The sequence below is a fragment of the Furipterus horrens genome, unplaced genomic scaffold, assembly GCF_987537825.1.
Source record: "Furipterus horrens unplaced genomic scaffold, mFurHor1.1.pri manual_scaffold_5, whole genome shotgun sequence".
Lineage (NCBI taxonomy): Eukaryota > Metazoa > Chordata > Mammalia > Chiroptera > Furipteridae > Furipterus > Furipterus horrens.
The window spans coordinates 202,676,114-202,703,438 of NW_028327175.1; the positions used below are offsets into that span (position 1 = coordinate 202,676,114).

The window sequence follows — 27,325 nt, forward strand, 5'->3', positions numbered from 1 at the left end:
AGATCGCGGGTCCCCCAGGAGACTCCGTCCCCGGCAGGCGGTCTGTGCTGTCCCTGAATCCCTTCCTCTGGCAGCCAAGTTGTGAGGCCTCTGGTCACACTGGGCATGTGGCTCTTCTCTGTGGGCAGATGCCTGGGCTCTTGGCGCGCTTTGGATGCCATTGAGCGTTGCCATCGAAGTCCCTTTGCAGACATGCTCTCCTCTCTCAGGGGACTGCACCTGGGGGCAGCAGGGGAGCCATGGGGTGGCTCTGCTTATTTCTCCAGAAATGGCCAGAACTGCTCGTTTGGTCTTTGTCCCCGTTGTCATCCTGGGGATGTGCAGCGGTGCTGAGCACCTGTCCAGGGGCCTGCTGGCCGTGTGGGTGTTTCGTTTCTGCTGCGTGTTTGTTCCTGGGACTGGCGTTGCTGCTGCGTCACTGGTGTGTGCCCCCAGCACTTGCGGAGACCCCTCCCCTGAACTCTGTGCCCTCTTAGTGGTGACCACAGACTTTCCGTTAGATTTCTTTTTTTATTGGTTTTCAGAGCAAGGGGAAGGGAGGAGAAAGAGAGGGAGAAAAACATCCATGTGCGCACACCAACAATGGGGACGAGACTGCGAGCCCGGGCTGTGTCCCGACTGCGGATCACACTGGTGACCTTTCGGTTTGCGGGACGACGTCCAGCTGCTGAGTCCCACCGGCCAGGGCAGGGTGGCTTCTTAGGGATTATTGCTTCGTGCCCTAAGGGTCCCTGCCAGGTCTCCCCATGACTCCTTCATGGTTTCACCTTTCCTGTTCGGTTCTCTGTCACCTCAGATGAAGCTGGTGTATGATGTGAGGCCGTGGCTGAGACTTAGTTTTTCCACGTGGATGTCAGCTAGTCTGTCACCGTCTGTTAAGATTTTGTTTCCTGAGTGGATTCTTGGGCACCTTTGTGGAAAAATGGAAGTGGGGGCGTGCCTCTCCCCAGCTTCTGCTCTGTGCCGTGGGTCACACTTGTCCGCCTCTAGGACCGTCCAGGCGCCCTCTCCACGGTGGCCTCCCAGGGGGCTTGGAGCCTCAGCACGAGCCCTCGGACTCCCCTGTGCTTCGCGGTTGCTTTGCATTCTCTCAGGCCTGTCGCAGGTCCAGGGACGTCCTACATCAGCTGCTCACTCGCAGCCCTTGTCACACTGAACCCTCGGGCTGCACGGGCAGATGGACATGGTGACAGTGCTGGGTCTTCAGCTACTGGAGACCACACAGCACTGTTTGTTTAGGTCAAGGTCTCTCAGCAGGATTGTGTGGTTTTCATCCTGGAGGACTGTGTACCTTTTGTTAAATGTATTTCCATGTAATTTATGTTTTTTGAATGCTGTTGTAAATGGTATTTGAAAGCAGTTACTTCCCAGTTGTTTGCTGTTGTGATACAGAAATGCCAGTGAACTTCTGTGTGTTAACTTTGACTCCTGTGACCTCGCTAGACTGTCTCTTTTCAGAGTCGCGAGGACTGTGTGTCAACCCCCAACGTCCGCAGCGGCCGGCGTGCGGCTGCCTCCTGCCTGGGTGCCTCTGGCCTCTCTGCCCTGGGCCTGGAGCCGGCCTGCTGTTCTCGCGGGGAAGCATTTAGCAGCCACCACTAAGCAGGGTGGCGGCTGGAAGTCAGTTTTCCTGCTTCACATGTTTTTCTATTAAGATGAGGACATTTTCTTCCATCTCGTATGATGCTGTGAGTTTTTAACCATGAAAAAATGTTAAATGCTGAAAATGCATTTTCTGCATCTACTGAAATGATCCTGTAGTTTTTCTCCTTTAATCTGTAAATATAGTGAATTACATTGGTTTTTCCAGCAAGCCATCATTCCTGGGCTAAACCCTATGTGGTCACATCATAGTCTCTTACATACGTGTATTTCTGCATTTGGGGCGTGTGTGCTCATAAGAGATACTATGCTGGTCTGTAGTTTTCTTTCTTGGCCATGTCTTTGAAGGTCTCTGTTGAGGTTTGGATTCGGGTCATGCTGCCTTCATAGAACAACCCAGAAAGTGTTCTCTCTTCTCCTGTGAAAGAGCCGTGTAAGGTGGGGGTTTCCTCCTCAGGCGGTTAATGGAATTCCCCAGCGAAGCCCTCGTGTTCCGTGGGAAGGCTGTGCTACCAGTCCAGTTCCTCTAACATGAAGGTTTTGTGTTTCCTGTGCCGCTTTATTTCAAGGACTTTGCCTATGTCTCCCGAGCGGCCACTTGTGTTGCCGTTGCTCGTAGCCTCTCCTGTTGCTCGTGAACATCTGCATTGATGACCTTGGATTCTGATATTGGTCGTGAGAATCCTTTTTTCTTTACCCCCCTTGCCTAGGGGTTTATCAGTTTGACTGGTCTGTTTAAGAGCCAGGTTCCGGGCTGGGCTGGCTTGTTTTCTTTATTGTCCGCTGCCTGCACTTCTGCTGAGTTTCTGCCTCTGACTGTTCCATCGTGTGACCAGGATGGGCACTCACTTGCTCGGAAACCTGGCTCTGACCTGCCTGGGGCGCGTTCTCTCCTTTGTCACTTTCTCATGGACCTACGGCTGCACTCCTGCTCTTCAGACACCCCTGTGGCATCACCCCCCACCCAAGCTCTGTGCACTTATATTAATTGTCTCCTTCTGGGATTCTCTCCTCCTCCCATAGCTGGTCTTCCTCCCCCAAGACCCAGCTTGAGCTTGGCCCTTTCTTTGTAGACCTTTTCCCACCTGTGAGCCGAACGCTGCACGCGGTGACAGGAGCAGGTGGCTCTGTGGGGTCAGGGTGCCCCTTCGGTCACAGCAGAGCTGGCTCACCTCCCCAGAGCCCCAGGGACCAGAACCGGGAACATGTCCCTGAAACCCAGCTTTCGTCTATGGAAAGAGATGCTGCAGCAGTGTGGCAGACCTGTCTCTGAAGGAGTCGAGTGTGTCACTGAAGAAGGGGCAGAGGAGAGTGCGTCTAGAGCCCGGCCTTGTGCGTCTGTGGCCGGGCCTGTGTTCTGCCTCCAGGGGTGGACCTCCATCAGAAGACGCAGAATCTCTGTTTCTTTCTCTCTCCCAGGCCACCTCCGTCTCACACTCCAGTTCTGTCTCCAGCAGAAGTGAGCACCCTCCACGAGGGACGTGGGCTCGGGGACCTCAGCACCACTGACGGCTGCTGGTGGCCACCTCGTCGTGGGGACACGGGCGTGGCAGCAGCAGCTCTGGGCAGGCTGCACACCTGTCCCCAGAACTCCCACTGGGACTTCATCTTTGAGGCACAGTCAGCGGTGCGCCCGCCTCTGTGACTCGTCTCACGGGGCTTCAGAAGCCACCTGACTGGCCAGCCGCAGTGGACGGCTGGAGGGGCAGGTGACAGGTGGCTGCGCAGTCGTTGGTGGATAGCACTGGGGTCGCCAGGGTGTTCGCATGGTGGGCAGCAGCGGTTTTGTATTTGCTTCCGCCCTGGCTGAATGTCCTGGGATGTCTGCTGTGGGTGTGACTCACTCTGAAGAGAAGTCCTGCTAGAAAGTGGACGGAGGGAGGGATGCCTTGCTCATTGAAAGCGGCAGTGCCCCGGCCCCGGCCTGGGAAGGGTGGCCGGCCTGCCGTGCAAGGCTGGTCCCCATGACAGCTCACCACTCACACCTGGGCTCTGCTGCTGTTCGTTTTGGACCTGGGGCTTAATTTCCATCATCCGTGGACTTCCAAGGGCCTCCGTGCGCTGGCCCCCTCCCCAGCACCTGCTCTGGTCCTGGCGCGCCCTGGGTTCCGTCAGTTCCTCCGGACCAGGGGTGTGTTCGTGGATGAGCCCCCCGGTGTGCTCCAGTTTTACTCCTTCTCAGTCTCCTTTCCTACAATCCCACTTGGAAAAGGGAACAAGGAGAGCCAGTGTGAGGGCCGCAGCCCCTGAGCTGTGCTGAGAAAGTCGGAGGATGGAAGGGAGAGGCATGGGGGCTTAGGCTGGTTCCCGGGGAGGTGAGGGGCTGGGAGGGGCCCCCTCCGTCCTCCGCCCGCCCAGCAGCCGTCCCTCCCTCCGGGGCCCTGGCACGGCTGTTCTCTGGTGCCTGCCTGGAGTCGTCGTCACAGGGGAGAAGGCGGTGGTGCTGGGGGCACTTCCCGGGTTGGGCAGGTGTCCTGTGGCGTGTGCCACTGCCTTGGGCCCCGCCCGTGTCCTGCTCTGGGCCACATCTGGTGCGGCATTCCAGCCGGACACCCTTCTGCTGGGAAACCGGCTCCCGGTCTGGGCCTCGCCTATGGCTGCCGTGCAGGACCGGCCTGGCCAGTGGGCGGCATCGCCTTTTAGAGGCCGTTATTTCAACGTTAAACTTGCTTCGTTTCCTCGAATTTGATCTGGCGTGATGATAAATTATTTTGAATATATTATGTTCTGGGACACCCTTTAGCAGAAAGCATTTCTTCTGTTGTAAGTTCACCACGCCCCTTTGCCCCGTGATTAAGGTTTCCAGAGGAAGCATCTTTCAGAGGCGTCCTGGCATAATTTGGAGACCCTAGTGGGCTTTTCCTTCTTGTGTCATGAAAGAAGAGGGTGTTTCTAGCTGCCCTTCCCGGGACGGCCTCGCTCTTCTCACGCGCTTCTTCCCCATTCTCTTGCTGCGCCCAGCGTCGCCAAAGGGCTGAAGGCCAAGGTGGAGGGTGGACCTCACAGCCCCCTGCAGCGGCCTCCCTGCTGCCCAGCCACCCTGCCGCTGCCGCTGCCGCGGCCCCGCTCCCGCACTTGTCACTTGGCGGAGGCTGACCGTCACTTCCTTCTGCGGGGCTATTTCTAGCCTCGGTGTGTTTCTGACTGCACAGACAAGATTTCCCTTCACGTGAAAGGAAACGGTTTTCCGCAGGGATAAGTGGGTGGCGGGGCCAGGATTTCCTGCGGATCGCGCAGTGCGCAGCAGAGGCCCCAGCACAGAGGCCCAGGGAGCGCTGCGGGAGGTGGCCCGCGTTTGGCAGGGCTGAGGGACTGTTTGAGGGGAGTGAGGTTGCATCCCCTGGGCACAGTCCTGGTGGGCACTCTTCTTGGAACGCGGGTCTGCTGTGTCAGCGCCAGTGAACCGCGGGGGTTGGGTGCTGCCTCCAGGACTGGGGGTGCGGCTTGGAGTCCGCACCTGCCTGCAGCCCAGGCTGCAGCTCAGCAGCCATGCCGTCTCCTGAGTGACCCCTGTGCTGCCAGCGACACCTCCGCTCTGCGAGCCCCTCCCTCTCCTGCAGGACCTGGAGACCAAGGTGTCTCAGAAGGGGGGTCGGAATGGGGCTCCTGGTTCCCCAACCCTGAGCCCCCAGGGGAGAGCAGTGCCCACGAGGCAGTCCTGCTGGGGTGGGCTTTCCGGCACCTTTGCCCACAGGGACATCTTCTGACCCTGGGCGGGGCCCCCGTCTGCACTGCGGCCTCGGTCTCGTCCAACATCTTCCCCCGCGGGGTGCACTCTCACGGCCTGGCTGGCCGGCGGCCTCCTCAGGAAACTGCCCCTTCCCGGCCTCTCTGCAGGCTACAGTGACACGCCTGTCACCCGGCGGGATGCGTCGGAGGGTCTGCTGAGCTCCCTGCCCACAAAGGCGGCAGAGGCGGGGTCTGAATCTGCCCTGCGGGACCCTGGGCTGGAGGAGCCAGTGCCTTTTCTGGGGCCCTGCAGGCAGACTTGGGATGGACCCCGGCGCTGCTGCTCGCAGGGCTGAGTTCCTTCTCCGTGTTAGGTAGAGGGCGGCAGTTCCGCTGAGGGAGGGGCTCCTGGAGCCGTCGTGCCAATCCAGTGGTGGAGAAGCCGGGGTGCCCAGGCAGCGTGTGGGGTTCACTCCAGCGGGCACTCAGAGCATCGGCTAGTATGGGCCGGATGAGCCACCAAGACCAGTGAGGTCCTCCTGGCTGGCCAGGCTGCTGTTCAGGCAGCCACTGAGGGGTCAGGTGGGGGCGATTCCTGGAGCAGAGCATGGCAGGGGTGCAAGGAGGGGCCGTTCAGTGAGAGCCGAGCTTTCTGCCGAGGGTCATGGGCCGCACACCCGTTCTGCCCTCTCCACCCATTCGCATCCTGCCAGGACCTGCCCTGGCCCCAGGCAGCCGGGGACTGGCCAGTGTCCCCGGCACAAGCTACCTGCTGGGGTGCAGAGGGGCTGTAGGGAGGAGAGCAGGCGGGGTGGGGGGACCAGTTAGACAGTGAGTGGCAAGCACCATGGTGCTCAGAGACGTCAGAGGCACCCCCACAGGCAGGCGCCTCCCGTCTGAGCTCCGTCCTCACTCCGGCCCTGTGTTCTGGGTGCAAAGGCACCTGCGCAGTCTGCGGTCCCGTCACCCAGCTGCCTCCAGCCTGTGCTCGGGGCGTTCACGCCGCCCTGGGGGTCACAGCTCTTTAGTCTGTCACTCTGCCCTCCCCCCTCCACGCTGGCCTTTCTGACCCTGACGTGGTGGAGTTACGACCACTCACACGGCAGGGTGCCCCACGGTTGGGATCTTTGCTTGTCCCTTCCTGTTTAGTTTGGGTTGGACGTCATTTTAGCGAAACCCCTGGGTGGGCAGGGTGCGCCCTGCCCCCACCGCAGGAGGCCCGCTGCCAGCTCTTACCTGGGACGACGGTGCGCCTCTTTTCACCCGGGAGGGCGTGTGGAGACCTTTCCTGTGACTCTTCTGTCCGGGTCTTTTCCCACTTTCCTATCAGATTTTTTGTTGTTTTTCCTTGACTTTTAAAGAGTTCCTCAAATATCAGGTAGAGCAGCTATGTGATTTATGTTACAAACATTGTCAGGTAGTTTGACATTTGTCTTTTGATCTGGCTTCTGGTTTTGCCATGCAGAAGTTTTTTGTTTTTAATTGTAGTTGGAAGTATCGTTCTTTTTTCAAATGGTGTTTGGAGTTTGAGTCATAGTGTATTTTTCCGTACGACCTTTAGCATCAGCCTATCTCGCTTGGGCTGGGTGGGGCGGGTCACGCACTGGTGGGGGACAGTGTCATTTCTGGGCCACTTGGAGAGAGCTGAGTCACCCTCCTGAGAGCCAGAGCTCGTCCTTGACTCAGGGCTACTTTCTGTGTCTGCCAGGAGTTATACAATTCTCACATATTCCTCACTTGTATCCTTCTTTATGTTGCTATTGTAAGTGGGGCTTTTCTTTTTCTAAATTCTTTCATTTTTTCCCCGTTGTCTCACTGAGCCCCTGGGTTGTCCTGATGTCCTGTCCTGCCACGTGCGGACGCGGGTGGTCCCGCCTCTCGGCGTGCTGCCCCTGGCGGCTCCTCTTGCTGTCCCCGCCGTTCCCTGCTGCCTTTGAGACGCGCTCCCGCCGTGGTGGGAACAGGCCCGTTGCCTCCGTCCTGGCCGCGGTGGGTGTGGCCGCGTGTCTCTTGCCAGGGCCGTGCTTGCTCTGGGCCACGCGGATCTGTGGGCGGGTGAGGTTTCTAATAACAGATTCTGTGGTATTCGAAATTGTCATTATTAAACAAGAAATACTAAAAATAAAGGAAACATTTCACTCAAACAGCTAACTTACAGAACCATGCCAAACACTGAAGGAACATAGAAGGATAACTATAAACCCAAATTCTATTGAATTAAAAGCAAAAAACAGAAAAGCCCATAAAGACAATAAACTAAGAAAATGTAAAGAGTTATTTGTTTGAATACATAAGTGAAATAAATATCTGATAAGGCTAATTATTTGAGGGAAGGAGGGAGGGACGGACAGACAGATGGACAGACCATCTGGCAGCGCTCAGGAACAGGGTCTCCTAGTTTAACAGCCTGTTATAGACTGGACTCACTATTAGGGCAAATGGTAAATCAGACCCTTACCATACACCTCACACCAAAATAAAATCTGAATGGGGCAAGAATGTTTAAAACAATCTCTGTTTTACTTTATTTGACACACCCACACGTGTGTTAAGGACGTGTGTGAGTTGTCTCTGCTGTGTAACAAATTACCACAGACTTGGTGGTTGAAACAGACATTCGCTTCTTGTCTGCCCTTCCTGCAGATAGACATGGGGCGCAGCCTGGTTGAGCCCTCTACTCAGGGTTCCGCAGGCTGAGCCCTCACCCGGGATGGCCGGGGAAGGCGTCTGTCCACGCTCCTTGGGCTGTGGCAGAGGCCCTTCCCTGAGGGCTAGAACCCAAGCAGCTCGCTCCTCCGGGGCCGGCAGGAGCATGTTCTCTGTCCCCAGAGTCTGACCGTTGGTGAGCACCTGGCCTCTGGTAAGGGCAGCCCTGCCCAGGTGTGCCCTCTCCGTGCACCCGAGGTGAGCGAACTTGGGAAATGAGCAGCATCTGCCAGCCCTCTGCTCCTGCCACGCAGCGTTGCCTGATCTCTGCAGTGACCTCACTGTCTTCCAGGTCCCGCCCATGGCAGGGGCGTCCAGTGTGGGACACGGGACACCGGAGGAAGCGGAGTCCTCCTACTCTGGGAAGTCCCTGCCAATTCTTGCTCCATTCATGCTTGTCCTAAGCGGCTACAGCTTTTACTGAAGAACTTCTCGGGTTTTCTTACTTTTCTGTATTGCTTCCCTAATGTTCTTCCTTCTTTATGTAAATCCAAAGTTTTGACCTATATAACTTCCCTTCTCCCTGAAAAAAATTGTAAAACATTGCTTTTAGGGCACAGCCCAGTGCAGCCTCTACTTTGGGCTAAAATGAGAGTGTTTCTCGAAGATCTAGTTTGTGTGTTTATATTTTATTCCTATTTTAGTGGCTTTAAAAATAACTCTGTGTTAACCAAACATGGGCTGGAGCACTGAGGAGGCTGGCATCCATGTGGCCTCTAGGCCTGGCCCAGAGCCACTCCTAGCAGAGCCGCCACGTTGTCATGTCAACACGGAGCTGTGCACTTGAAACGTGGCCAGTGTGACCGAGCACAGCCGGCCCAGCCCTCAGTGACAGGGTGCTGTGGCAGGCAGGTCTGATTTTACAGAAAGTGGGGTATGTGCATGTGTGTGCATGCGCAAGTGAGTACGTGTGTGTGCACATGGGCTTGTTTGTTCCATATTGTTTAAGGGTCTGTCTTCTAGAAGTTTGGAGCAATAACTGACAAGGCCTTTTGGCGCTTCCAGTAGTTTCTGCTGTGGTCTGTGCGCTTCCTCCTGACAGTGTCTTGGGGGACAGCTCGGCATGTTCCACACTGTTCTGTCGGCCCCGGAGGGCGTGTGCCGTGACTTGCCTCACGGAGGACATGGGGCTTTGTTGTTGAACACCTTGTATGTGGCAGGATGAGACTGAGGCAGACAGCAGGGTGTCAGACTAAATTCCATTGTGACTTCAAGAAATCAGTTTTCCCTGCATCTCCAGGAGACCATGAGGGAGGTTAATGGAGGGTTGTGCACCAGCAGGGGTGAAAGGAAGCACACTGACCGCGGCAGTGAGGTGGCCCTGCAGACCCTGTCCTCAACTCTGATTCTTCCGCCAGTTCCATCCCTTCGGCGCGTGTGCAGTCACGGTGTGAGCAGTGACGCTGGGCCGAGGAGCCCACCGATTCTGTGCCTCCGTCGGGTGGAGCCTGCTTATCACGGGGCTGGAAACTTGTACTGCTCGCGTGTTAACAAACTTAAGAGTGCATTGCAGTCACATCCGTGGAACAAGTTCACCCACAGCTGAGCCGCAGCTGGGCGCCACCCCTGCCATCTGCTGTCCTGGTCCGGGGCCAAGGCGGCGGAATTGGCAAGAGGGGCACCCCGGGCAGTGGTCTCAGTGTGTCCGTCCACAGGGTTGGGCAGCCACCTCCGCAGCCAAGTCTAGCAGCCTCGCCGCCGTCCCTGTGGATTCGCCGGGTCCCCACACCCCACAGAGCGGAGCCACGCATGGCTGGCCCTCTGCGTCCAGCTTCTCTCACGCGCATCATGTCCTTGCGGTGCCTCCATGTCCTAGCACGTCCATGCTACTTCCCTTCCTTGGCCAAGTGACATTCTGTCCTGTCTCAGGCCATGCCGGCTACTGTGACCAATGCTGTGGATGTGCCTCTGTGCGGACCCAGACTTTCCCTTCTGCTGGGCCACAGGGTGGCTCCGTGCCCAGCCTTCTGAGGCCCTGCCAGACGTTCCCACGGCAGGGTCTGGGGTTGCGGCCTCCGTGTCCCGGGGAGTGGGCTGCCTTTCCCGTGGCTGGGTCTGCAGCGCCCGGTGGCCTTGTGCTTGTCGGTCATTCTCTTCAAACCCTCTGCCCGGTTCCAGCCGGTTGTGCTCTGTCTGCGGCACTGTCTTCCCTGCTTGCCTGGAAGGGTCACAGTGGAGGCGGCAGTGCCGTCCTGTGCAGAGCGGGTCCCCCGTGCGGAGTGGGCGCCCCGCCCCGACAGGGAGACCGGCAGGAGGTCTCCGTCATAGCAACTCCTGCTCAGGCTGTTTGGGGCTGTGTCAATGGTCTGACTGGCTTCTCTTTTTTCTTCTTAACTTGCAGCCGGAAAACCTGCAGAAGAACTGGCTTCGGGAGCTCTATCAGGTGAGCAGCGCGGCTCCTGCGGAGGGGATGCTGCTGAAGTGTGTGTTTGCGGCCGTCACCGGGCGTCCCACTCCTGCCTCACGCGGCTGAGTCCCTTTCCCATCTCCTCCCTGTGGCCAGGGTTCAGGGGACTGGGAGAGGTCTCCTCATTATTGGAGGAGAAGCTGCCGGAAGCTTGCGGGGACACTCGGGTGCTTTTTGGGGATGTGCTGGGTTACAGCCTGATGAGACCACGCAGAGGGCTGCCGTGGGGTCGGCAGAAAGTGTGGGTGGTTGGGAAGGTGTGGACAGAGGCCCTGTCTTCGGGGAGCTGTGCTCTGTGACGGGGGCTCCGATCCCGGGGACACAGATGCCTGGCACCCCCAAGGACGGCTCAGGTACTTCCGTGACAGTGAGGATGAGCAAGGCAGTCACGTGGTCCTTGGTGCAGCATGTGTACAGGTGTGTGTGCCGGGTCCTAGGTGGGGCGTTTGAGAGGCCCCTCTGGGTGGGAAGGGCGTCCAGCTTGGCCGAGGCTGCAGGAGGACTGGGCCTGGCAGGACGTGACTGTGGCCACAGCCCAGAGGGCTGTCCCGTGCCAGGCGCGGGGCGTGGGCGGCCGAGCACAGCTGTGAGGACGGCCCAGCACCGCCCCACTGCTGCAATAAACGCGGGGCGTCGCGGAACCACCAGTGTTGAGACATCCACGTCCCCAAAGGTGCTCAGGGCCCAGCCGCAGGGCAGTGAGGGTCCTGCTCCCGTCTGGAGATGACAGTGGGGACCTGGAGGAAGAGGCCCAGGGCAGGCCTTGTTGTCCCTGCGAGGTGTGTCCCCCTAAAGTGTGTGGAGGTGACGTTCCTCCCTCACCCAGTGACGTGTATTGTCTGCCAGGCATTGTGTTGGTTGTTGGGACAGAAGGCAGGTCCCTGGGGAACAGCTGAGGCCCAGGAGCAGGGGCATCAGGAAAGAATGTCCTTGGGATGGGGCAGATGAGAGGCCACCCAAGGCAGGGTCTCGGGAAGTGAGAGGGGGCTGGTTTCCCATCGCCTGGGCCCTTTTTCCACCTATTCTGCTCTTCCGAGGTAACGCCTGGTGTCAGGGACCCCTGGCCCAAGCCGGGCAGGCAGGCTGCTGCTTGTCATAGCCGCCTCGGGAAGCTGTGCTGGGGGGCAGCCCCTCTGGGCAAGGGCTCCCCGCATGACTGCACAGTCCCCACGTCCCCCCACTGCCTGGCCACAGGGTGAGAGTCCTCGGTGTGGCCCAAGCCCTCCCATCCAGCTCCCAGCTCCCTGGGCCTGTTAATTTGGGTCAAAACATCTGTCATGTTAAGCTACAGGTTTTGTGGGGTTTTTTTCTGTCTGTTTGATTTTCAAAGGCGGGCCTTGGAAAGTTCGTGTGCGGCAGAGGCTGAGATTGTTAGGGCGCGTCCAGTCAGGGCGAGCAGGCAGCTGGTCTGGCTCCTGGCTGGGAGGGGCTCTGGCAGTGACGACCCCCAGGGGACATGCGGGAAGCCTGTTTGGGGGGGTGGCTGTCCTCTGGGAGGGGCCGTGGGAGGCGACGTGCCCCGTGGTGCCATCCCGATCACTGCCCGTTCCTTTCTCTCTCCCACTGGAGGGGCATGCTCCCCTCTGCCGTGGCCTGCATGTGTGTGTGTCCTCCCCCCGCCCCAACTCCTGTTGAAGCCTGACCCCACCGGGAGGGTGTGCAACCGGGCCTTTGGGAGGTCACTGGGATGAGCTGAGGTCATGAGGTGGGGCTCCAGGATGGGATTCGCGGCTTTGTAAGCAGGGGAAGAGACCACAGCTTGGGACCCGCCTGGGGCCAGCGTGAATGGCCAGAGAGCCCCTGCCCTGGGGGCGTCCGTGGCCCTGCAGAGAGACATTCGGAAACTCCTCAGGGTGGCCCCGGGGCAGCCTGGGAAGGAAGGGAACCCCCTGGTGGCTGAAGCTGCAGGCTCATGGGTTGTCAGGAAAGCCAGGAGGCAGATGGACGGAGGCCTGCAGCCTGGGCAGGGGCAGCCCTCCTGCCTCATCAGGTCTCCAGCTGCCCGCTAGGTGTGACTTCCTGTCTCTGAAATGGGGGTAAGGGGGGGCTGGCACTGGAGCTCTCAGTCAGCACCTGTCTTGCTCAGAGCGTGTCCTGAGCACCTGGGAGCACGTCTGACGCCTCTTAGCAGTTCCTTGCTGAATAGCACTCAGGAAATTGCACAAAGCAGGAGAGTATAAACAAATGTCCCCACTCCTGTCCCGCTCTGGCTGGATGTCCACACCCTCTGTCTAACCGTCCATGTGGCTGCCGTTTGGCAACCTTCCTCCGCCAGTCGGAGATAAATGTGCTTCCACAGCCTGCTCTTTTGGAGGGTAAACTAGGAAGTCTTTCTATGTAAGTTAATATACGCTGTCCATTTTAATGGCTTTAGAGTATTTTATCATGTGAATAGGTCATCATTGAAATTAAATTAAAGTTGTTTTTCTTTTGATGAACCTTGGGTTGTACAAGTTTGTAGTAATGCTATAGATAAATTTTAAAATTGATAGAATTTTGGCTTGCATACAAATACAAGATGAGCAAGTATTAAAGACTTTATTGTGATAATAAATATTTATTATTTATCAATGGAAGGACCCATAGGATGTTTTGAGTGGCTCAAATAGATTCTCCCATCAGCGGTGCTGAAATGAATTTGCAGAACAGATGCGGAGCTGGCCTGTCACGACTGCCCTCCCTGGACACTCTGCCTGCCCGGGGACCTGGGACGTTTGCGTCACCATCGGCCTTCAGAACTCACAGAGCTGTAAAACAACTCAGATAAGTCAAGGTAGAGACACCCCAGTAGGTGAGCTAAACAGGACCCTGACATTTTTTTTTTTGCCTATTTAAAAGTCACAATTTTTTGTGACAATTTAAAAAGTATCGTGATGAGCAAATCTGCCTCCGCTAGCATAGAAGAATGGGTAACCCACCCTCCTGCCTTAAAGGAATTAAAACCAGAAATCTCTGAAACAGTGCTTTTCAAGCACCAGCCATCAGGCAGGACGTGGCAGCTGCGGCTGCGGGAGGAGGGGGCGGGGCAGCCATGGCCGCCGGGAGAGTGTTCCCCTGCGAGCGCCCAGCCAGGCGACGGGGGAGGTTGTATTGCTCCTGTCCGGCACTCCCTGTCCAGGCCGGCAGAGGGGCAGGTGAGCGGGGCGCCGGGCGGAAGCGGCCGGCCCGGCGCGGCTCTGGTCTCGGGGAACCATGCCTGCTCCACAGCGCGTGCGCTCTGCCTGTCGCCACGGATCCCTGCTCTCACCGTTCCCTCTGATCGCTTTGGGTGCCATCTGCACCGGTTTCTGAGGCCAGAAGGAGCACGGCCAGTTTCAGAGCTGTGGCACGGGTGGCACTGAAGGAATAATGAGGGACACCGGGAACGGCCTCATGTTGACAGATTCGAAAGGGCTGGTTAGTGGGCAACAGCGCGCAGAGAAGAAACAAATGGCCTCTTGGCCCTCTCTCTGCTGAACTCAGACCTTGCCTAACTTTGCTCAGAAGGCTTCCCAGGGCCAGAGCAGGACCCGCAGCTCCACAGAAGCACTTCCAGACGCCTGAGGCCGTGGGACACCTCCTCACCGCCTGTGCCCCTCCGCCTCCACATCACAGGCAGAGATGAAGATGCTCCAGGCAACCAGTGCCAATGCTCATGAGACTCTAACAAGTCAACATATGAGTGTATGCAGAGCATATGTCAGTAAGTAAGCGATAGACACACAGGCACAGGAACGGCGTACCTGTGTCAAGAGGCCATTGCCAGCCCCCAGGTGGGAAGGGAGGGGGAGGACAGACGGGAGGGAAGAGGCACAGCTGTCTCAGCCGAGAGAGGACTTGCAAGGGCAGAGGACTGGCTGCTCATTAGAAAGGCCTGGAGCGTCCACCCAGACCTTCCTAAGAGAGTATCAGTGAATTAACTTCGTTTGCAACATAAGCGGTCACTTTGAAAACATCACTTTATATTAGCTATGAACAATCGAAACCTAAGAACTGAAGTCTCTGAAAGCACTGACATAGCTGGATAGAAATCTAACAGATACGGCACTACTTGTGTACGGGAAACTGCAGAACGCTGATGAAAGAAATAGAGAAGGTAGGACGAAATCTACAGCAACCCCACCGTCAGGGTCGGGAGGCTCGCCGCGTTAGCTCGTTGGCACCACGGACCGACCTGCGATCTGATGCCCTTCCAGCTGGAACCTCGGCCGGGCGTCTGGGGACGAGACGCCGGGTGCCTCCAGCAGCAGCAGAGTGGGAGTGAACCAGACAGCCCTGAGAAGCCGGTGAACCTGAAGGCCTCACACGTTCTGATTTCAAGACTTACTGAAAATAGACTGCATTCAAGACACTGTCCTTTTGGCAGAAGGACAGAGTATGGATCATGGAGCAGGAATTGGACCTGCACAGACAGCCAGGTGATGGACAGAGGCCATTCATCAGAAAAAGAACGGTCTTTTTGATGATTGGGGCCGGAACAATTGGACATCTACATGCAAAAAAAGGTGTTTTCTATCCTTTGCATCATCTGCAAACATTAAAATAGGTTGTAGACCTAGATGTTAAAATTATAAAAGTTCTAGGAGGAAATTTAAAACAAAAATCTTTATGACCTTACATTAGGCAAAGATTCCTTAGATGCAGCACCAAAAGCACCATTCATAGAAGCAAAATGTAGATGATAAATTAGAACCTAAATTAGGAACTTCTCCTCTTCGTAAGACAGTATTAAAGAACGGAAAGACGTGTCACGGGCGGGGGCAGAGATGTGCACATCACAGGCGCTGAAGAGCGGCGAGGCGTAGAGGACTCTCAGAAGCCAAACTGAGAACGAGTAGGAGGCCTGAGCAGACGTTTTACCAAAGGAGACGCGCAGTGGGAAACGAGCGCGTGGAAGACACTCAAGGACCCCTGGTCGTCAGGGAGTGCGGGGCACCGCAGGGAGACTGAGCACACATCCGTCAGTGAGGGCGACCAACACGAACCAAACCAAAGGGGAAAACCCTGGGGAGCCCCAGCCTGCCCGTGGGAACGCAGAGTGGCGCCTCACTCGTGACGGTGCACTGCCCACCCCACCCGACCCCGCGGGTTCCCCCACAGGGACCTGGGACAGGTGTTTGCAGCTGCCCTGTTCGTGGGCCCCTGTGCAAGAGGCCAGACGCAGGCCTGCCTGCCATCCGAGTCCGCGTGTGCAGCCCGTGGGGCGGCCCGGCGGTGGGGACGGGAGGGCCGGTGCCACAGGAGCTCGGGCAGGCCGTGAGCAGCAGGGCGCCAGGCGTTGGCGCGCGATGTCACTGCTCCTGAGGCCCCCGTCTTGCGTGCGCACCGCTCTTCTGCATCCTCACCTGGGCGGTGGCACGCGAGCCACTGCAAGCCAGTCCCTGCTCCTTTCCAGTGCCCACCCTGCCGCGTCCCACGGCCCCAGCTGCCAGCCCCACCTGGCTGCCTTCTGGGCCCTTGATGTGGACGGCTCCACCCTCTGCCCCCAGCACAGCCAGCCTCCTCCAGCCTGTCCTGATCCCCCGGACTCTCTGCCTGCCCCATCGGCCACCCGCCTATCAGCACCTCTCTCCTCCCCCTGGCGGGCTGCAGGGGCCTCCTCCAGCCTCTTGCCACCTTCCTGCCTTCCTACACCCAGCACCACCAGGGCTGGGTGCCCGGGGCCTCTAGGGAGCTGTTGAAGCTTATTGCCCACACCCGAAGGTCTGGACTTGGAGTGACTTGGGGAAACAGCTTACGATGTAACGTTCATTGTGACATTGCAGACAGTTAAGTTCCTGCGCGTGGGAACACTTGGCTGCAGGGTTCAGGTGACCCGTGTGTGTGTGTTTTCTGTCCTGACCCTTCCGTCGTGGTTCTTGCTGTGGTGCAGGGAGGACCGCGCCCAGCACCGCCGTCTGCAGAGGAGTGGATGAGGTTCGAAGAGGTTGTGGGAGGCGCCCCTGGCCACACAGCTACGTAGTCGCTGTCACAAGACTGAGCCCATAATTCCAAAGGCCATACTAGAAACCAAGCAAGGGACTTGGAGCTGGGGACAGGGCCTGCTGGGGGTATCTGCTGAGAGCTTCTGAGCAGACTGGACTGTGTCCATCAGGGGAGGGGCATGGGAGTCGGGTCAGCAGTGCCAGCGGGGCCATGTGCTCCTTCTCTCTCCTTCCTCCCTTCCTCATTCCTTCCATCTCTTTCCTGAAAAGGCTGCTAATGAGGTTTGTATGAGAAAGTTTGATTTTGTCCCTCTTCCGTCAGGTATTGTTAAAGCACCTTTGGGCATGTTCTCGTCTGAGGACGTGCATGAGAGGCAGGGTCTGCAGGGTCCCTTCTAGGAATACGCACCAGGCCTGATACCTTCCTCTAGGAGGAATCTCTGACTGTTAGCTGCCCATCACCCATAAAACTCTGCAGTGCCAGTGGTTTCTTTGTGAATCATTCAAAAATCAAAAATCGGGATTATAAAAACTGTTGGATTTTCTTATGAACTTACCAGGGAAGAATTTCCAGGGAGAAGCATATGGCACCTCTAACATAAAGCTTAGATCAACAGTTAAGTCAAGGGGTGGGTGCGCCCGGGTGTCTCTCTGTGAGTGGGCCTGTGGCAGGTAAAAGTCTGAGATGGCCCGAGACCCCGTACTCCTGGTGTACACGCCATATTAAAAAAAGAAAAAAGGTGCATCAGTTCGCGTCAAGCTTTGACGTCCCAGAGCCAAAGGCCTGGTGCAGTGTCCCCGTCTCTGCCTCTGTGGCAACGTAGCCTCTGCCCAGCTGTCCAGACCAGGGGACAGCAGCCACCCTGCTGTCGGCTTGCTGCTTGGCTTTGGCGGTCAGTCCTTCTGCCCAGCCAGCGGGCACCAAGGAAACCCAGCCCCACTTCAGAGGTAATGCCGGGCCTTACATCGAACACAAGGGCTGGGAGACGCCCTCACAGATGGGCGGCCACGCAACCCCCTGGCAGGTCACAGCGATGTGCAGCGTCCCCTGTAAATGTGGCAGGAGGCGTTCCCGCTGCCCACACTGCTGGCTGCCGCCCCGATCAGTGGCCACGTGCAGGCGTGGCCTCCAGGAAGGCGTCCCATCAGGGCCCCCTGGAGCTGCAGTCACAGGGTGCAGCCCTGGGGGCAGTGTGGGTGTCCTGGGTGAGCCCCCAGCCGCCCCAGCAAAGGGGGCCGATGGTCTTCAGGGCAGGGTGTTTCCAGAGCACCTGGGTGGGCAGCCGTCATCTTCTCTCGAGAAATTCTCGTCCCTCTTCTGCTCCTTATCTTGGGTCTCAGGCTCCCGCTGGGCTGCGTAGAGGATGTGAATCCTTTTTTGGTCACTCAGACACTCCTCTTGGGAGGAAGCCTAACAAGGCCTGGCTGCTTCTATTTTTAACGCTGACTCCTGGCCAGCAAGGGGCCGGTGGGCCGGCCGCTGTGCTTCCTGGGAGCCCAGAGCTGCCCCTCGCTCGGCCACCTGCGCAGCGCCAGGAAGGGGGGAGCTGCTTTTGATTTGGCTGGTTGCTGTGGGTTTTTTTTTTAATTCCCTATGCTCTTTCCTGCCAAAACTTGTAATTCACTCTTTTCCAAAATATTTTTCTTTAGCTTTCCTATGAAAGAACACACGTATTTTTTATCAGTTGCCTATTTTTCCCCCTAAGGTTAGAAGCAGCTCCTTTTTTTTTTGTAGACTTTTGGTCAACCAAATGTGCAGCTTTGGGCAGTGACTTGCCTGTGGTCCCAGGTGAAGTCACGCTAGCATCACTGTCAGGTAGGGCGTCAGCTGCTGAGCCAGAGCTGGGGTGGGCGAGGCGACCTGCCTGGGGCCCGTGTTGAGTTCTTGCTTTACCGAGATGCGTTTCCCAGCTGAGACGGGACCTCTGTCCCACACTGTCCTCAAGATGTCTGTGCTGGCGGCCCTGTGGCACAAGGATCTTTGTGCAGGACCCTCCAGGTTCCAGAGCCCCTTCCTAGATCAGGAAGGCCAGCAGCTCTGTCCCACCTGAGCCACAGCCCATCTGCCAGGATGCACACTGGTGTGGACTCAAACCACCGGTCAGGGGCTTCGCCATATGCAGGGACCATCCAAGGCAGGCTCGTCGGGCAGCAGACACTCGGAGAGCCCTGGACACAAGGCACAGGGTCCCTGCCGGGAAGTGACAGAGCAGGAATCCAGGCGGTGGGCTTTCTGGAACGCCTGCCTGCAGAGTGCCCTGGGCCAGCACACGGGAGCTGGCAGGTGTCAGGAACTGGGAGCCAGGGGTTCAGTGCAGCAGTATTGAAGACCTAATTCTGTAACCTACAACCGAATCCACCACTTTAAACCTGGCACGCAGCACTTCTGGGTGACTTTACTGTTGGGGTCCTGGTTGTTTATGTCTGTGTCTCAGCAGGGAGCCCTGAGGGTGTGTCGTTGAGCATCGCCCCCAACTTCTGATCTGCGGCGCCATGTCGGGAGCCGGGCTCGGGTCTGGGGTGGGGGGGGCATTTGCACAGTGGGATCAGGTTCTGCCCCATGTGCTGGCCATAACTCTTACCAGCACACCGCACCTGTGGAGCAGGGCCATCTCGCTGACCACGGGGACTCTTCCCCAGGGCCACACAAGTCCTGCTGGACCTGGGGTGCGGTTGGTAGGAGTGTCCTGTGGAGGGCTGTTCCAGGACCACCTGCCCCAGGACCCCAGCCCCGGCTCCCACCCGCCTCACTTCCCGAGCCGGTGTGGTTTATGGTGCCATCAGCGAATGCCCCACAGCTTCACTCCCTTGCAGAGAAAGTATTTTTCATGATTAGCAAAGATTTCCCCCTAAAATTACCATCTTCTGTTGAGCAGTTTTGAGAATTTCTCATCTCGTGCACTAGTTAAATCTTTTTGAAAATGAAGTCTCAGCTGTGTGTCCCAGTCACCTTGGAGAACTGTTACAGATGTGCACGCGCCAGGGACTCATCCTCTGATTGGGGCACCTGCCCTCCGAGAGCTGGAGGCAGAGGGGCGCCTTCAGAAGAGACCTCAGGAGCTCTTTCCTGCTTGCCTCCCATTCAGGAGCCAGAGAAACACAAGAGGAATAGAAAGTTGCACGTCACTGTGGGCGCGCTCACAGGGACATGCCCATCAGTGCCCCGGCCAGCTCCGATGTGCCTGACGCGCTGCCCTGTGTGGCTAGAGGGTGAGGGGTCCTTCAGGGCTTTGGTTAAACAATGAGCCTGTGCAGCAACTTTTTATTATGAATTTCAGACCCGCAGGGCAAGGAGAGTGCAGTGAACCGCACAGCCATCACCCCACTCAACAGTTTCCAGCTCTCTGCTGGTTGTTCAGTTTTGCCCACGCCCACCTCCCTCCCCTAGCCCACCGCGAGGCGGCCGCTGGTCGGCATCCTCTGCCGGCGAGGACTCTGCCCCGTCCCTGCGCAGGAACCTGACAGCAGCCGTGCAGGGCCACTGCTGCGCCTGGGGTGGACAGTCCCATCATGCCATCCCACAGCCAGCCCGTCCGGGTCTCTCCAGGTGCCTCCCAGGTGTCTGCGGCTTGTATGCAGAAGTGGACCCGTGCGGGGTAAACATTGGCCTTCTCGCAGGCTCACGGAGGTGTGGCTGACGCACGACAGGCTTCACGTGTGTCAGACGTGCAGCTGGGGGAGCCTGGGGTACGTCTGCACCCGGGAAGCCATCGCGATCCAGACCATGAGCGACGTGTCCGTCGCCTCGTGTGCTTCCTGGCGCCTGTCCGTCACTCCCTGTCCATGCATTGCGTTGTCCAGAGTCCCGTGGCCGAGGAGTCAGACGGTGCGCTCTGCTGTGGTCGCCTTCCCTTGCCTTGGTTTTGCTTCCATGTGGTCAGGGAGAGTCCTCGTGGTCCCACCTCAGCGTTGAGGGCCCGGCGTCAGGCCTTTCTTAGAGAGAAGGCCTCGGAAGAACGATGCTCCGTAGTGTGTCCAGGCTTTAGATCAGAGGGGCTGACCGTGAATCGGCTGACCGCATGGGCACACGTGTACATGCTTTGTGCCTGTATGTGCGTGCGTTTCTGTTTTCAGCCACATGCAGGTGTGCGGTGGTGCTGTCTTCCCAATGAGCTGTTGCGCTCATCATGAAATGTCCTTCATCCCGGAGTCCCTCGTCTTTCACTAACATGCTCGCCCCAGCCTTCCTCGGCCTGACGTGTGCACGCTGCGTCTTTTCTGGCCACTACTTTCCGTCCACCTGTGTCTTTCTGCTGCAAGTCCGTCTCGGTGGCCGCGTGTGCGTCAGGCCTGTGTTTCACTGGGATGTCTAGGCAGCTCGCTGTGGTCCCGCAGGACTTCCTCTGCTGGTGGCAGTGCTCAGTCTGTGGTGTCCAGCGATGCAGCTGCCGGCTCCCTGTGGCCTTGACCGCTTGAAGTGTGAGCCGTGCGGGATTTTAAACATATTCCATTGTCGTTGACTTAGGCAGCCCCGAGGCTGCCTCCTGTAGAGTGCAGTCTGGGCGCGGGCGTGGCGTCGGGCTCTGCTGGTTCGCGGCCGCTCTGCACCTGCACCCTTGGGTTTCCTGCCTTTGCTTCCCCAGTCCTGCTTCCTTTGCATTATTTCATTTTTGTGCCTCCATTTTAAGTTTTCTAATTGGCTTTTTGCCTTTCAAAAATAGTTTTAAATGGTCACTCTAGGTTTATAACATATGGGTCTAAATGTTTTACCGTCTGCTTCGAGATGGCATTACACCACGTCATGTGCTGTGTGGAAATCTTGAACTCAAATAGGTTTCTATATGGCACATATATGATATCTGTGTCCATTGAAAATCCCCATAGGTGGTGTTAGGAGTCAGCAAACTGCTCTCACCCCAAGCCACATCCTGCCGCTGCCTGGTTGGAGATGAGTTTTATGGGTGCACAGCCGCACCCACCCTGTAGCACCCTCTGGCTGTCCGCGTCCACGCCGGTGGGTAGAGTGGAGCAGTTGCCACAGAGATGCTGTGGCCGCAGATCCTAAAGTACTGATCTGGCTGTTCGTGGAAAGTGTATGCCCTGCCCTGTCCTCGTAGGCTTCTCACAGAGGGCTGGCAGGGGTCGGGCATAGCACTTCCTAGATGTTTGTGTGTTGACAGCTGTTTTTCTGTGGGTTTGGTGTTTGAAGGATGCTTGGCAGAATGGATAATCCTTGGCTTACACTTTATTTCACTGGGATTTTCAAGAAAGGCTCTTCCCTTGCTGCCTTGATTCCTATGGTTGTTTTGACAAGTCTGGTGCCAGTCTATATATTTAAAAAACTTAACTGAGCTTTGTCCCCGAAGATCCTGAGGAGTGTGTCCTTATTTTGAAATCTCGTGGTCTGGCTGGGATGCGGCCTGGAGTTGGTCACGCCCTGGGTTACTTCTCTCCAGCGCCCAGGGAGCCCCCTCACTGTGTGCGTGAGGATTTTCCTAGTGGGAGAGTTTTCTTGGGTTATGATTTTAAATGCTGGTTCCGGCCCCTCCGTGTTTCTCTTCAGGGACCAAGGAGGCCAGGGTTCCTGCCCACCTTCTGATTTCATGTCACCTCCACTTTTTCTATTGTCCTTGTTGCTTCCTTGGCCTGTTTTTCTGGCTTCAGTTATGACTTCCCCTCTCAGGAGGCGCCCCCGGGAGCACGTTGTGATTTGTGCTTTCCTCTGGTGACTTTGTCTGTTCCTGTCATTTCTCCCCTTGGGTCAGCCAGCGCTCTCTCTCTCTCTCGCCCCCTCCCTCCCCCAATTTCTATTTTAGTTTTGCTTCTCACATTCTCAAAGGCTCGTTTGAGCCCATGTAATCGTTTGCAGCTCCGTGATTCTTTCTCTTGGTGGGGCCTTTTTCTCGGTTTATGTGTGGACATTTTTTCTTTCTGCAGCAGCTTTGTAGGGATTTGTTGAACTTTCCTTCATTTGCCCTAACGGTATTGAGGGTTTTACGGGATTCCTGGTTTAACAGCACCCTCTTCTGTCTGTCCAGCCAAGTCCAAGTATGCGCGGGGCTCGCGCACATGTCTGACTGTCTTGGCGGGTCCCTCTCCCCCTTTCCATCTTTTCTGTCCCCATTTGCCTGCTGCTGCCTCTCCCTCCTCCTTGTCTCCGCATCACCAGAGCAATGGCTCACACCAGGCCCATGCCTTGCAGCCTCTTCCTGGGGACGCGCTGGTGGGCCCAGGGCTTTCCCGTGTTTTCAGACCCCAGGCTTTCTGACCACCCCTGAGTCTCAGGGCCTCCCCACACCTCCCAGGTGCCAGTGTTACAAGCCTGTAATGCCACACGGCGTGTTCCAACACCGTGGAACCATCTGTGGGGCCTCTCAACTCTCCTGTTGGTGGCCGGGGTTCTGCTCTTTCGGTCTAGCAGGGGTGACCAGTGAAGGTCCGCTCACAGAGCCCTCTCTGGCTGCTCCCCACTTTTCAGGGTTTCCTTCTTTCTCTCTCTCTGGGATTATTTGCTGTCTGCCCGGCCACAGCGCCCGGCAGCCGCAGGCTCTGGGGAGAGCGGGACTTCCCTGCTCGGTGGGGCATGTGCGTGTGGCCCCTCTGCGTGTAGCTGGGTGTGCTGCTGCCTCCCCTACCTGTGCCGCCTGCTGTCCCTGAGGCGGGTGCTTGCTGTGAGACCCTGGGGGCCTGACCCCAGTGTCCGCACAGGACAAGGGGTGGCGGCCCAGCGGCACCCACACTCTCCTGAGGCTCAGCAGCTGGGCCAGCCTCCCCGAGCACCCCAGGGCTCCAGCCATGGGCCCAGCCTGGTCATGTCCGCGGCACCTCCCGCGGTTCTGTCTCCTGGTTCCCTGGGGGCTTCCTCCTCCTAACCATCCTTGGAGCCCTTCCTCAGGCCGTACTCCAAGGTTTCTGCCTCCTCTGCCCTTGTCTGGCTGGTCCATAGGGCTCTGGGTGTGAGCAAGGCCATCTCAGCGTGGGCAGGCCCTGGGTCCCTGTGCCCCACAGCCTGGGTGCTGCGGGGCGGCGTTCAGCACGGGACGTGGTCTGTGCCTGTGTCCAGTGGGACGTGGGAACGGCCTGAGGGAGCGTCCATCCACGCCCGGCCTTAGCAGAGGTGCGAAGGAGTAACCGGCTTCCCCACACTCTCTACACACATTTTCAGGTCTGAGTTTTTCCCTATCTATTGTCTTTATAAGATTCTACTTATTTATTTTTAGAGAGAGGGGAAAGAGGAGGGAGAAAGAGAAGAGAGAGACATTGATGTGAGAGAGACACATTGATCAGGTGCCCCTCGCACACCCCCAGTTGGAGACCTGTCCTGAAACCCAGGCGGGTGCCCTTACCGGGAAGAGAACCGGTGGCCTTTCAGTTTGTGGGATGACACCCAATCCACACGGAGCCCCACCGGTCAGGCCGGAATTCCCCACTTTTTGGAGAATGCCCCTGTGTTGGGATCGTGTTTCCCTGTCACTGCTGAGAACCAGGCACGGTCTGATCGCTGTTCTGGTGCCGGACCAGCCCCACAGTCTAGGGGCAGCGGCTGCCCTGGGAGCTTGCTGACCGCACGGCAGGTCATGCGTCCCACCGACACCCACGTGGGCCTGGTGCCCGCGTCCTCCACCCCTGTGGCCAGCTGTCTGTCATGGCCTGGCTGAGTCCTGGGCGTAGTCACATTCTGTCCAGGATGGCACAGCCGTGTTAGCCCGTCTCCCCAGGGCCATCGAGATGCAGCCGCACTGACCGCTGGGCATGGGCACCAGCAGGAGGCGGTGGCCGAGGCCAGGATCCTGGGGCTGACATGGGGGGGCGTTAGGTGCTGGTCTTGTGTGGGGGCTGCCTCTGGGATGGTGTGCTGGGGAGAGAAGGTGACTTTACAGCTTTTTGGTAAGTTCTTCAGAGCCAGGTGCTGCTTTGTGTCTGGAAGTGCCTGGGAGATGGGACGGGAGGATGGAGCCAAGTGCGCGCAGCGGGCAGGTATGGACAGGTGCAGTTAGTATGACGGCCGGGGAGAGGGGCATGGGGACCAGCACCTCTCAGCCTCCAGCAACAGCAGGGTCCCCTGTGCATCTCCACTGCTGCCTTCAGCTTTCTGGTCCCTGCGGCCCCCACTCACTGGCCCTTCCCAGCTTCTGCGTAACCCTTCCCCCGACTGCACCCTGGGGGCGGGGCCAAGCCCCTTGGCGGCTGTCATGGCACAGCTACCCCCCTGCCCCAGTAGTGGCCCCACCAGTGACATACTGCCCCCTGTGCTCCTGCAGGGCAGTGTTCGAGAGGGCCTGTCCCCTCTGAGCATGTGCTGGTCAACAACTGTCCCTGTGACCTATGGGTCATCTAGCTGCCAAGCAAACCCTCGTGGTGGTCACCCTGAGACACCCACCGTGTCCACATGGGTCACCCAGCCGCCCAGTGGGTCGTGCCCTCACCCAGCACGGCCAGAACCCCTGTTGCAGTCGTGGGGCCCTATTTTCTGCCAGCCCCTCCTCACAGGTGGGATGGCGCCTGTGCAGCCCTGCGCAGCCCCCGGCCATGTTACAGGACAGAAGGGGCCTGTCCGCTGGCACCGGCAGAGCCAGCACTGGGTGCTGAGAACAGCGACGGAGAAAGATGGGCTGTTTTCTTAGGGGTGGTGCTGTCTAGGAGAGCGGGAAGCTAAGGCTCAAAGCCAGAACTCCCTGGTGGGTGCAGGCCACATAGGCCACGGGACAAAGTCACAGGGCCCCGGGCATTAAGGAGCTGACGGTTGGAGGTGGCGTAAAGGTTACAAACCGTCTCTCCGGGTCTTGAGGGCAGCGCTGAGGTCTGCCCTGCGGCCCTCTGTCCGGGCCCTTGGGAGGGTAGCCGGGGCGGTCCCACCGCAGGGCTCAGGAGCCAACACATCGCTCAGGTCCAGATGTCCTCTGTGTCCTGCAGAGGCCCAGACCTTGTGACTACTAGTCAGGCCTGGGCTCCGTCCTCTGCTGCCTTGGGGGTGCTGATTGTCTGGGAACAACTTGGTCTCTGAGGGGGACTCCGTTTTAACGACCCTGTCCTGTGCTTCCTCCCCAGGTCGTCCACACGCACAAGCCGCACTTCATGGCCCTGCACTGCCAGGAGTTCGGCGGGAAGAACTATGAAGCCTCCATGTCACACGTGGACAAGTTTGTCAAGTAAGTCTGGGGGCACGTGCCGTGGCCCTGCTGTCTGTGGAACTGTGGGCGCCGCCCTGCCATGGGGAAGCCCTGAGGGGGAGCCGCAGCTTTCCACAGAGGGAAGATGTGGCCCGTGTGCGCAACAGCACGCTTGCTGGGGGCACTGCAGGTGACAGTAGTGCCTGCTGTGGGGGGGACTGCAGGTGACAGCGGTGCCTTCTGGGGGGGACACTGCAGGTGACAGTGGTGCATGCTGGGGGCACTGCGGGTGACAGCGGTGCATGCTGGGGGCACTGCAGGTGACAGTGGTGCCTCCGGGGGGGGACTGCAGGTGACAGTGGTGCCTCCGGGGGGGGACTGCAGGTGACAGCGGTGCCTCCGGGAGGGGACTGCAGGTGACAGCGGTGCATCCTGGTAGAGGGACTGCAGGTGACAGCGGTGCATGCTGGGGACACTGCGGGTGACAGTAGTGCATGCTGTGGGGGGGACTGCAGGTGACAGCGGTGCATCCTGGTGGAGGGACTGCAGGTGACAGCGGTGCATCCTGGTAGAGGGACTGCAGGTGACAGCGGTGCCTCCTGGGGGGACACTGCAGGTGACAGCGGTGCCTCCGGGGGGGGACTGCAGGTGACAGCGGTGCATCCTGGTAGAGGGACTGCAGGTGACAGCGGTGCCTCCTGGGGGGACACTGCAGGTGACAGCGGTGCCTCCTGGGGGGACACTGCAGGTGACAGTGGTGCATGCTGGGGGCACTGCAGGTGACAGTGGTGCCTCCGGGGGGGGGACTGCAGGTGACAGTGGTGCCTCCGGGGGGGGACTGCAGGTGACAGTGGTGCCTCCTGGGGGGGGACTGCAGGTGACAGCGGTGCATGCTGGTAGAGGGACTGCAGGTGACAGCGGTGCCTTCTGGGGGGGACACTGCAGGTGACAGTGGTGCATGCTGGGGGCACTGCAGGTGACAGTGGTGCCTCCGGGGGGGGACTGCAGGTGACAGCGGTGCATGCTGGGGGCACTGCAGGTGACAGTGGTGCCTCCGGGGGGGGACTGCAGGTGACAGTGGTGCCTCCGGGGGGGGACTGCAGGTGACAGTGGTGCCTCCGGGGGGGGACTGCAGGTGACAGCGGTGCATGCTGGTAGAGGGACTGCAGGTGACAGCGGTGCATGCTGGTAGAGGGACTGCAGGTGACAGCGGTGCATCCTGGTAGAGGGACTGCAGGTGACAGCGGTGCATGCTGGGGACACTGCAGGTGACAGTGGTGCCTCCTGGTGGAGGGACTGCAGGTGACAGTAGTGCCTCCTGGGGGACTGTGGTGACAGCAGTGCCTCGGGCTCAGAGGCCTCAACCCTGGGCCCGAGGCAGAGGGTCCCATCTGTGTGTACCGGGGGTCACGCCTTGTGTGGTCTGATGGCTGCCAGCTAGCCTGCTGCTGCTGAGGGTAGATGAACAGATGGACAGACAGGACTACTTTTCATATCACAGCCTGCAGCTGGGTTTGTCACAGTGAAATGGGGACAGAGCTCATGTCCTCTTTGGGAAGGGGAACTGTGTTGTTTGGGGTGAATGAGCTGAGGCTGCTGCACACACACCCACCCCGTGGCTCCGTAGTGGAAGCAGGGGCCCCGGGACTCTGTGTGGACCTGGAAGTGGACACGTGGGCGGTGGGCAGAAGCAAGTCAGAGGGGCAAGCACTCGGTCCGTGCGTTCCCACACCGAAAGGCAGCATCCCAGTCGGCTGCTGGGGCTGGCGGCCGCCAGAGTACCTGTCCTTTCTTCTGTTCTGCCTCCGGCCCGAGTGCCTTCCCTGCCTTCAGGCACCACTGCGTCCACCCTCCGTGTCCCCTAAGTGTGGCCTTGTCTGCCTGCCCCCCATCCCCAGCCTCTGGGCATGGTGACAGCTTTCCCCCGCAGAGTGTGGAGAGGTGATGCTTCCTGACTTCGGAGGCTTGTCACCAAAGGCCCCCATGCT

At 58.4% G+C, this 27,325-nt stretch overlaps 1 protein-coding gene across 2 annotated transcripts in view; it reads left to right on the forward strand.

Moving 5' to 3' along the window:
- Positions 1 to 27,325, forward strand: part of INPP5A (inositol polyphosphate-5-phosphatase A) — a 138,749-nt gene that overhangs the window by 26,356 nt on the left and 85,068 nt on the right. For both annotated transcript variants that reach the window (XM_090278801.1, XM_090278800.1), the window contains exons 2-3: positions 10,319 to 10,360; positions 25,276 to 25,376. In XM_090278801.1, coding sequence (XP_090134927.1) covers positions 10,319 to 10,360; positions 25,276 to 25,376 — 143 coding nt within the window. The remainder of the gene's footprint in view (positions 1 to 10,318; positions 10,361 to 25,275; positions 25,377 to 27,325) is intronic.